The sequence below is a fragment of the Plectropomus leopardus genome, chromosome 16 (genome assembly GCF_026936395.1).
Source record: "Plectropomus leopardus strain MGB_pleo_1.0 chromosome 16, ASM2693639v1, whole genome shotgun sequence".
Lineage (NCBI taxonomy): Eukaryota > Metazoa > Chordata > Actinopteri > Perciformes > Serranidae > Plectropomus > Plectropomus leopardus.
In genome coordinates this window covers 31,559,599-31,571,603 of record NC_142191.1, presented here as the reverse complement: position 1 = coordinate 31,571,603, position 12,005 = coordinate 31,559,599, and the positions used below count along the sequence as shown (strand labels likewise).

Sequence of the window (12,005 nt, the reverse complement as noted above, 5' to 3'; positions counted from 1 at the left end):
TGTGGAACATTTCTTACCAAGTTGCTCATTGCCTGTTTTTCCATATTTTTGAAAGAAATTGCATGATATTTCTTCAAGTTCAAAAGGTTAAATCTGTGTTTCAGTGTCTGACGCTCCTCTAAAGGCCACAGAGGAGGCAACAGAAAGTCAGGTGCTTGAGTGGCTTGAGTGTAATGATGCTGGGCCTCCGGCTCTGTAGCCATGTGTCTCTGAGGTGTGGATGCTTACAGATGAATAAGTGATGGGGTCCTGGTCTTGTGCAGTCAATAATGCATGGCGGTGGGATGTCGCCGTGGCACTTAATGCTGCCTCTTGTGTGCACACACGGCTCCAGCTGTAGTGACACTTGGACTTGTTGTGTAATGTTACATCACTGCTGTTATTATCCAGACTCGCCGTGGTTCCTGCAGGGCCAGTGCCATGTCATTGGCATGGTGATGATGAGTTCAACCTCTATGTGAAGGTTTTGGGTTAGAAGAAGCATTTAATAATAGTCATAATAGTAATAATAGTAATCATATTAATAATTGTAATAATTTCAAGTTTATTTGTCTCATGCACTATCGAACAAGTACAAGTACAATGCACAGTTAAAGGCTTAATTACCTGAACCCATTAAGACCACATACAATACACATTAACAATAATGAAAAAATAAGAACTAAAATAAATTAATAATGATAATGATGATAATAATAATAATAATGACAATAATAATAATAATTATAATTAGAATACATATAATATAATATAACCTGCAATATTCTACAGTTTAATTGTTCCTTGCAGCCCCCAAAAATGGCTGCTGAGGAATCCTAAACCGTATTAAATATAATTTTTACATTCACCATTTCCTGTGCAGACAAATCATAATTCAGCAGTGTTAATTTCAGAAGAACCACCTGTTGCACTTTAGTGCTTTTGTCAGCGCGGACCTCTGTATGGAGCGATAACAGTGACGAGCCGTAGTAACCCTCACAATTAAGTCCTTTTACGTAATAAGATTTATTTTCACGAGGGCGATTCACATAGCCAGATGGCTAGTTGTAAAGTAGCGTGCCTGAAGATAACCTTTAAATCCAGTTACTGTAGTGTGAAGGCAGTGCAGCTCTGGATCTGTGTGCATCATCTCCTGTTTTTGCAGAGGAGCAGGAAATAAGACGCTGTTTCATCTCTCAGCTTTGATAGATGTTTATAAAACGCCTGGCTGTATCAATCACACTGGAGTGACTCCATGATTTCATTTTCTTTCAAAGATCTTTTATTTTAAAAGACAAAGACGAGTGTTTGATGCAGGGAGAGAGAGAGAGAGACGCAGCGTCTGAAACTGAGAGGCGAACAAAATGGCATCCACACACTCAGAGCAAAAAGGAGAGAGACCCAGCGCAACAACGGCTAACGTTACCTACAAGTTGCAATAATGTTTGAAGAAAACATTTTAATCTAATGTTCAAAGAGCATTTTAAGGATATTTATCTTTTTCAAATAATGTTCCTGTAAGGTTAAATGCTGACTCAGATGTAACTCTAAATGTTATTACTGCAACATTCTGAGGATGTTTGGGTGATGTAGCAGATCAGAGGATGTTCTTTTTATAAAATGTTCCCACAATGTTACATGAGAACAGAGGAAGATTCAAAGCAACATTCAGAAAACATTATTGAAGACTGAGATTACAGACTCGATACGATACGATACGATACGATACGATACGATACGATACGATACGATACGATACGATACGATACGATACGGTACGATATAATACGGTACGGTACAATACAATATGATACGATACGATTGCTGCTGGAAATGTCACTAAAACATTGCAGTGGTTGCATTGTGCCATTCTCAGAACATTTTTAGAACCAAAGCTTGCTAGCTGGGGACACACATGCAGTGTGCAGAAAACAAAGATCTCTCGTCTCATTAGAGCTCCACAGTATCTCACCTTCATGTTCATTTTATGTCTTACAGCCTTAAATATTCCCACAGGAAGTTTCGGATAACACTAAACTATGCAAAGGACGATGATGTAGCCCCAGGGTTCTCAAACTTAATATTCAAAGGTCTGCAACGATTGATGATAGCAAATGACTTTTATGAAACTTGTTTATAACTGAATTTCTCTCTCATTCTCATCTCACTCCTTTCCGTCGAGCAGAGCCTCAACTATCTCACTGAAGCACTTCTTAACTACCTTTGCATCAGAAAAGTACTTTCTGTTTTTAACCAGAGATCTCACAAACAACTTGTTCGTTGAGTTATAGGAAGATTTTAACAGTCAGAGTTTTGCAACCCAGCCCCGTATAAAAGGAAGAAAATGGATGAGTAGAAGTTTCGCTGTCGTCACCTCTGTGTTGCTGTTGGAAATATCTGCTTTGTATTATAGTGCCGTTTAACATTTCTGCTCTTCACAACTCCTGCTGTCGCTGTGCAAATCAAACACATGGGCTTTGCACTGGATTGGAGCAAAATTGCATCATATATCTCTGTTCTCTGTTATTTTCTTTGTTTCTGTTAATCACTTGCACAAGCTGCTTAAGAACAAATGTGTTCGTACGAGTGATTCTTGCTTAAACCTTTATCACCTGGAGCGACTTCATTTTTTGTGCTCAGGTGTTCAGATGTCTTTCACAGGCATTTAAACCTGAGGATATCTCTCCAAAACATGGAGAAAACAAAAAAGAAGTAAAAGATGACATGAGAGTGAACTGAAAATCAGCTGTGGGAGATTATTAGATATTATCAAAAAAATATTTTTGTAATTATATGTTCAAAATTATGTAACAGGAAAAAATATCTGTATACATACTTATTCAGTTTTGCTTTTTACTTTCTCGTTCTTAATATTACTAATTTCTTGCTATTTTTACTTAAATTCAGACAACTTTTTTTTCTCTTTTGCTTATTTAAAAAAAAAATTCTTGCAACTTTTAACTAATTTCTTGCTAAATTTCAGCCATTTCTTTTTATATTGCTCATTGCCTTCTTTCCATGTTTTTGGAAGAAATCATGGCAATGTGCTCAGGTCTCAAAGGGTTAAGACTCATTGATTCCATGAGGTAAGTTTGGACGATTGTCTTTAATCTGATATCAAGCTTTGATTTTGCTATAAATCCTATTGTAATAATTGAGGGTATGAATATTTTTTGGGGTTATGTGATACATTTGTTCTGACAGAACATGACTTGCAGTCAGATTTGATTATGTCGTAAACTGAAATACAGCTTTTATAAATATGCATTTGAGAATTAGTCAAATGCATATTGATGCACAGTTTATGTAAATGACTGAGTTGGGTAGAGATGGCAGGTGTTGTCCAGTCTGTATTTTTCTTTTTGCCACTTAAAATGTAAAAAGAGAGACGTTAATAAAAGAAGGGGGATAATTTGAAGGAGAAGAGGAGAAGAGGGATATTAAAGGAGAGAGGAGGGGAAAAAATGAGATGGAACAGTTGTTGGGGGCTGGTAATCTTCCCCAGGTAGAATGGGATTGGACAGGGTATAAAATATACCATCCCTCGGGGTGCAATGTATGGGGGAGGGAAATAAGGGCATCTTTATATCTGGTGTTACTGTTCCCATGACGTTCACACCAAAGTGTTGCTCCCGCGGCAGTAAACACACGGTGGAGGATGAACGCAGAGCCACGTGTAGAAAGACGAGCGTTCTATTAAACATTCATGGAGTTATTTTTTCCTGCAGAGAGTATTGTACAGGACATGAATGCAGGTATTTAGCTCGGTGCTTAATTGCGCATCCAGTTATTCCAAATAGTGTTGATTAAGTGTGTTGGTTGAGCCAATAATTCCCCTGAAACCTGTGATAACTGCCGTGCTAGATTTTTATCACCTTTTCCAGCACCATGAATTTATGCTACTGCTAATCAGCAAAGCTCACTCTGCCTCTGTCCTCGGAGGAGCAATGCAATAAACACTGTGTGCGTGTATGTGTATCTTTGCCTGCATATAGAGGACTCAGATGAGTCGGTGTGTTTGCCGTGCTGTTGTATATTTTTAATTAGTCAGAGGATGATTTTTTTTTTACCCACCTTTTCCTCTTCTTTATTGCTTTCCTGTTGACTGGCAGTTGAAAGGTCACATGTCCGCATCATATGTAACACATGATGACGAGCTCACAGAAACACATGATACAAAGAAGATATATGCCAGAATGCCATGATTTTAAGAATCTTTTTTTTTTACCCTATATTCAGTTAAATACAGAAGACCTGCAAGATTTAATCATTTCATCCCTATTCAGGCTAGCAGAGTGCTAAACCAGAAGTTAGCTGTATGGCCTGCAGAAGTTGGTTGCTTGGCAGCACTTGTACACACGAAGCTGTCCGCCATAAGTCTCAAGTGCCCTGTGGGCCCCATAGGACAAGATCAAAGTACTTGAATACTGTGGAAATAGAGCGTTTTTTGCTTCATGCGCCACTAAGCAGCTTTGATTAGAATGAATGGGACCCCACAGTCAAAGCTGTATCCAGGTCCTTTATTACATCCAAGGCTGAAACGCTGCCAGTAACAATGTAATGTCAGAGGTGTGAGGGATGGTCGATAGGTCCAACAAACTCTGGACTTTAATACTGGAGTCAGGTGCTGAATGTGATGGGTTTTTTTTCTGCACCTTACCATGTGCCTCTTTTGCCCTAATCCTAACCACCCATACCAGCATAGAACCAATATTTCTTTAAGTTTTGGCAGGATATTAGCTATACATTGCGAGCATGTGTGTTTGTTGATATCCCAGCGTTGGTCGCCATGTGCTTGTTGTTGCCTAAACTTAACCACATGCAGCATCATCCCACCATGCGCTTGTGTTTATCATCATGGTAGCAGCATCCTGGAGTCTGAAGAGCAGACGCAGGAGGATACCTAGAGCGTTATATGTAGACGCAGAAGTCCACTGACAAAGCGGCAACATATGACGACTTGGAATGAGAACATGTTGGCTGATCCCCTTCCATGTGTTACCATTTGGAGCAAGAATCTTTTGAAGCACATGTGTGGCAGATGTTTGGTGGGGATGAAAGAATCATCCTTAAAGGATTGAGTCAGTTCAGCATCCCTTTTACTGACAGATGAACAGTTATATGTAAATCTGTAAAGATCAAGGATTGTGGGTAAAAGCATCACTGAAGTCTGACTACAAGATTAAGTTCTTATTGTTACTGATCAAAATTAGTCATCTAGTTTCATAAGTAAAGCCAATCAGTATTAGTACAAGTATTAGTTGGCGCTGGGTCCTAAAAGTGTACGTGCATGGCAGTTCATGTTTTTGTCTTTAGACAATGTATTCTCATAGAACAGCTCCTGCAAACCAATATGCAGGGTTCCCACAGTCATGGAAAACCTGGAAAAGTCATGGAATAAGAAAAAAAAATTCTGGAAAAGAACATCTCAAAGTCTTAGAAATGTCCTAAAATCTGACAACTGTTCCAACATCTGAGAAATGTCCTAAAATCCCAGAAACATTCTAAAGTCTTAGAAATTTTCTAAAATCTGAGAAATGTCCCCAAATCCTCAAAACATCTATGGGGCTGCTGCGACTGGCCCCTGGCCTCCTATCATTTTGTGAAAGTGGCCTCCAAGCAAAGCAAGCAAGTGGTCTGTTCAATCAATCATTTATAACTTTATAAAAAAAACGTTTTTTCCATTCCACAAAGAACTTCAGCTGCTCCTGCATGAAAATTATCATTAAATCTTCACTCTAACTGTAATGTAATGTGACCCAAAACATACAGGCAGCTGAATGCATTGATTATAAAAGCATGTTGTTACATAACAGCGGCTGCGACAGTATTTAGCGTCTCCTCTTGGTGAGACCTGGTGGTGAACTCGTCCCGGTGCTGCAGCAGGCAGTGCTGAGGGCAGCTCAGATGCCAAATGTGAAGCTTGTAATTGAGACGTTAAGTAAAAGGTCAGTGCGGCCAGTTAAGACTTGATTGCCTGACTTTGGTTACATAAATGGACATGCAGGCAATGCCGCCCTCTTTTCCTTAAGCGAGTCCCTCTGAGGAACGCTTATGAATGGGACTGGATTCAGACATTAGGCGCTGCGCTGCACAGTCCGGTTGGAGGTTTATGTAACCCAACATGGCCGCTGCTGCTGTGGCGGAGAGCGAGAAGGAAAGGAGTGAGGAGGAGAAATGTAATCGGGGAGAGATGGAATAAACATAATGCAGAGATAGAAGTGTTTCCAGTTCATATGGAGATTTAGTGTGCAGCTCTTTGGCCCCTGAAAATGGGATAATAAAAAGGAGCCCGTACGCGGAGCAGGACTTAATCATTATGATGTGTCTGCTGATCTGGGGAGCAATACATGACTGAATCCATCTGCTGAGATGAATGCAAATGAATCCATGCATCACCAGGGAGGCTTAATGACTCAGACCGTGACGTGCTGCGATATTGACGTGGTGGTGAAAAATCGCTTCATATCCTGTGTACCTGCAGCGAGCGCATGCAAGCCAGCAGATGTTACTGTGGAAGTCTGTGGACACACAAGTGGGTGGAGCAGAACAAGACCTCTGAGTATCAACCAGACTGCTGGTTCAGTCACCAGGATGAGACATGTCACTTTTCCACAAAAACATGGGAAAATCGAGTCCGTGTTTAAAAATGCAGTTTCTCTTTAAGATTTCGTCTATTTTTGAGACAGTGATCACTGAGGATCATTTGATTGGGTGTGTAATTGCCATTTCGGTCAATGCTAGCGTATAGTATTGCAAAAAATAGTGGTCTTACAAAGATATTATTAAGATAAAATTACATTAAAGAAAATAAAGGTAGTAAATCTGAAGGATTCCCTGTAATCTGTATGCCCTGTAAAATAGCATTTAGGATACAGCATACTGTGGATTCATATTTCAAGGGTTGCAAAGGGACTGGAGGGTCTGTTATGGCGTGTTGTTTCTGTGTTTTTACCAGCACAGACATAGATTCAGTAGATTTGTATCTTGTGGAGTACAAAAGCTTGTCATTAGGCAGGTTTCCATTAACACTCAGATTGCGTGAACTGATACTGCAAATATAAAATACACCTAATGGAAGCATGTTAATTCAATAGAACTTATACTTATCAGAAATACGCCTTTAGGCTCTCATGAGGCGGCATTTCAGGCGATTTGAAAAAGCCATATTCTGCAAAACAGCAACTTTTTTTGTCTATTCTAGGTCACGATGCTATGGCTATGCCCTTATCAGTAGGAACTCTATCTATTCATCTACCTATCCATCAAAAAATGACAAAAAAGGAAATGACCTGGAAAACTTCTCACTAAAATGCTTACAAATTACAATAATTCATCACAAGTTCAAAATATCTAATTATAATTGGTCATAAAAAATACGTTAATACGAAAATACAGTTTTTCCCTAGCTTTTTTTCCACTGACATCTGATAAATTCTTGCACTTGGTGAAACATTTCTTATTAATTTGCTCATTGCCTTATTTTTCGATATTTTTGAAAGAAATCAAACCAATTTTTCCCGGTTTCACAGGGTTAAATGCTTGTGAAAGACTGAAAGATGTCTGAATGCAGCACAAGAAAACAGATGTTGATCCAGGTGTTAAAGGGTTATTTTTTTTACACAGACAGAAGTCCTTTTGTTTCCTTGAGACTGTGCATAAAAATGTTACTCCCACTGATTCATCGCTATTCGCCCCCTGGTCAGTAAAAAGGCCATTATTATGACAGGATTACCACTTGGCAACAAAACTGTAGGAAGGAATTAGATTAAGGGGATGAAATAATTTGAATGCTAGTCTGTAAAGATGTCTTGTAGCCATATCTAATGATAATCTCAGACTCATCTGATGCATGACAAGATGTAGTTGATGATCATCTGCAGCTCCCAGTAATCCTACATCTGGAGATGCCCAACAGTAATGGCTTGTGATTCTCGCCGCTCGTGACCTACAGAAGGGGACGGAAGGATAACGGCTACAGGGCAAACAGGCTGTTTATGTCTCTCTGTGGCTAATCCTCCAAAATCCCAGTCAACCCTGTCTGAGACTGGCACTCCTCTGCAAACATCAGCTGCTCCCTTCCCTTTCATTCCCCAACAAACAAACAAACAAATGCCGCTGCAGGTTGTTAATCCTCCATTATACAGCCTGCATCCGTAAACAGACTTGGGAAATAGGAGCTCCAGTTCCTCCAGTTTCATTTGGCCCGTTTTATTGCATGTCACGCGCTTTGCCTCGCCTCATTTTTCTCCTCACCCCGCTGGAATATATTTTACATTTTGCACCTCGGGCTTTTAGTCGCAGTTGTTATCCAGGGCGACTGGGTGCCAGGAGGTGTGTATCACCTTCTCCAAGGGCATCTCAACCAGCACACGTGTGATTATGGATGTATTTAACATGAAAAGATAAACAGGAATTTACAGGATGAATTTCTCTTGATTTAGTTAGTCTGAGTGTTCCTCGAATAATTCATAACAAAATTAATGCAAGCATGTTTTTATAAAAACATTATATAAAAAGTACACTGAACTAAAATTAATCTAAGTATACCTATCATACATTTTCGCAACGTACCTAAAGTGTGCAATGTTTGATGTACTAACAATGTACTTAATATTATTACTAATAATTAATATTAATACTAATTATATGTCATTGGTGCTACCAAAGACATACTAAAATACAACGAACTGTACTTGACTGCACTATTTTGAGACACTATTAACATGCACATCTTTATATTACGAATTATGTACTTTTATGAAAATGTAATTGTGTATTACAAGTGTATTAAAAGTTTAAATTTGTCACAGTCAAATTGCTGTAAAATTAAGGCCAAATTCTAACAGTAATGTACAGTTTTTTCAAAATACAGTAAAACACATTAATTCATCCTCGAAGAGTGTTCGTGAATGGTGAAATAAGTTTTAGAGACCAAAAATGTTTTTTGTACCAGGCTGCAGACATGTTTGTTTCTGTTGTAAAGTTGGGCTTTTTAACATGGGGGTCTATGGGACTGTCTCACTCTTGGTGCTAGCCTCTAGTGGCCATTAGAGGAACTTTCACGTTAGCTTTGTTTTTCAGAGACAATAAATGTATGATATTGGGGATCTGATTTCCATCTTTACTACATCATAATGTTGCAACTCTTGTTTAATTTTGTTGACTGTCCAAATGCTGAAAACTAGCGTATTTATATTTTAATTTTCAAGTGACTTTTTAAGTTATTTATTAACTAAACTCCCTGAGACTGTTTTTGACTAATCTGTCCTTTTCTTATGTTTTATCTCTCTTCCAGCCCTCCCCGAATTCCCACTAGGATCTTTTCTTCCCTGTTGGAGACCATCTCCACCCCCCACATCCAGCAGCCATGGCAGATGACGCGGACATGCGCAATGAGCTGTCAGACATGCAGCAACGCGCCGACCAGCTGGCCGACGAGGTGAGAACAACACGGTGCTTCATCACGGGGTTTAGTTTTGATGGCACACAGACGTGAATGGCACGCATGCAAAATATGCACACTGACTCACACAGACTGGACCGCAGCACATTCACATGCGAGCAAATGTGTTGCACATTTAATTCTGTCCGTAACTGCATTTGAAGACAAATTATACAGCACCATGTTATTGTCTGCCTTGGGCTTTAGCTGTTGAAAGTAGACCTGAGTAAACCTGCATCTGACTTTTCATAACACTGCATGATAACATCTTGTGTGTGTGTGTGTGTGTGTGTGTGTGTGTGTGCTTGTACATCTATCTTCATGAGGACCAGCTTGGGTTTTATAGCTCGATAGAGGACACTTTTTGAAAGTGAGGACATTTTAGTTAGTTCTTATATTTGGACAGACCTTCAAAGGTGGGTTTGGTTTTAGGGTTCAGATTAAAATTGGATTAGAGTTAAATTAGGTATAAAACGCAGCTCTCTAAATGAGCACTACAGGGGGCATGGGCACACGGTGCTGGCATGGTGTTAAAAAACACAAATTCAAAAGACAGTTAATTAAAAGCCCACCATAGAAAAAATAAAAATAAAGTGGGGTAGTGGGAGTTTCAGTTCCTGTTAACATCCTTTAGGGTCCCATGGCATTTTCCCCAGCTGCTGAATAAGATAAACCTGGTGCATGTTAAAATGACCAAAAAAAATATTATTCAAAATGAATAATCGGTAACGGTAAATAAATTAACAAAGGAATGTATATTTAAAAAGAATGATCTCAAAATAAGTGCCAATGGGATTGAATTGCCCAGTATGATAAAAAAAATAGATAAATATACACCTTTGAAAGTTAATATAAAAAGTGCTTTAACAAGTTCCAAGAGTGACATTCATATACATATATATATATATATATATATATATATATATATATATATATATATATATATATATATATATATATATATACCATAGACCATAGACCATAGGCCATAATGATACTCCAAAGTAAAAGATAATTAGTTTATTCAATTTTAAGATGCATGTTAAATTTATATCATGGTAGAGAAGTGCATTTCTAAAATAGGTTATAGCATGTAGCTGTAATGCCGGGGGTGTGGGGAAGGAGCTAGTGAATGCATTATGTGAGTGTCCTCCCAAGTATAGAAGTACAGGGTTGTTTGTGAGTGTGTGTTTCAGCAGCAGTCAGTGAGAGAAAGTCTCAGTCATGGCCCAGAGCAGATAAGCCCACGCCCCTCCAGCTTCACATGTGACTCACACAGCACACAGCTGAGCAGAATATTAACCACACACACATGCGTGAATGTAGAGCATGCACAAAATGGCGGCGTGAGAATAAGTAAATAGTTTTTGTCTGCGTTACACTGACTTACATGTTCTTGACAGCACGGCAGCTCACGTAGTGTCCATTTCAGATCTCAGAGCATCATTGCAAGGGGATTCTTGTTGCTTGACTTCAGATGACAAAAGAAAAATGTAAATAAGGTAAAAAAATAAAATAAAGGAAAGTCGGAGAGAAAGAGGACTGACTACCACAAAAATGGCTGCTCATGTCAAGGCACTGCCTCATTTGATTCCTTCCCCAGACACCTTCCCCAGCACCCTGCGCTGCAGGGATCAGCCGCGCTCACAGCAAGCACAGCAAGGCAAAGCTGAGTCATTGTAGAGAGAACAAGACATCACAGAGTGCCATCCCTGCCGAGTCACCCCGGTTAGCGAGCCGTGCTCTGCAGCCACACGCTTCCTAGACAGGGAATTGGAAAGTGAATCTACATATCTTCAGCACTCAGGCTCATAAAAGACATCCAACAGTCTGGGAAAAAGGGACAGACAGGGAGATAGAAGCATGCTTTCATCACAAGGGTAGTTAATTTATTGGCAGAGCTGCTGTATTCTTGAGTAAATCACTGGGGACTTGGTAAGTTGTCTCAAATGTGCTTAAGTGCAATTTAGTTTTGATTTTAGATCCAAATCATTGTGAGCATTTAATTGACTGACAGCAAGAATAAACTCCCCAACGTTCATCCACTGTTACAGCATTATTTAACAATTCAATCATAAAAAGAGTTGGCATTGTGTGTTTCTGCAAAACCACTGCAAAGTAACATTTGTACATTATTAAGTAGTGATTACATGGTAACTCTAACATTTCAACATTATTGTGGTAATATGTGGTTAGATTTAAAAACATTTGGTTATGGTTAAGAGAAGATCATCCTTTGGAATAAAATATTTGGTGGCACTATCCCTGCTAGAAATGCAGTCATGTCTCAGAACAAAAAAAAAAAAAAAGAATTTCGTGGCAGTATCCCAGCTAGAAATACTGCTTGTCTTAGTAACAACAAAAACTTTTCATGGCACTATTCTGGTAGGAAACGCAGAGATGTCTCAGTAAAACAACAGCTTAACATGGCACTTTGTCAGCTTGAAATCTAATGATGTCTCAGTAAAAACAATAGTTTTCATGGCACTATTCTTACAGGAAATGCAGCAATGTCTTGGTAAAAAAAAAACAAAAACAATTTTTCCCAAATGGAAATGTGGCATTGTATCAAGAAAAACAA

At 39.0% G+C, this 12,005-nt stretch overlaps 1 protein-coding gene across 1 annotated transcript in view; it reads left to right on the top strand.

Moving 5' to 3' along the window:
* snap25a (synaptosome associated protein 25a) overlaps nucleotides 1-12,005 on the top strand; it is a 52,536-nt gene that overhangs the window by 15,219 nt on the left and 25,312 nt on the right. The window contains exon 2 of the mRNA XM_042503251.2: nucleotides 9,278-9,421. Coding sequence (XP_042359185.1) covers nucleotides 9,350-9,421 — 72 coding nt within the window. The 5' untranslated portion in view covers nucleotides 9,278-9,349. The remainder of the gene's footprint in view (nucleotides 1-9,277; nucleotides 9,422-12,005) is intronic.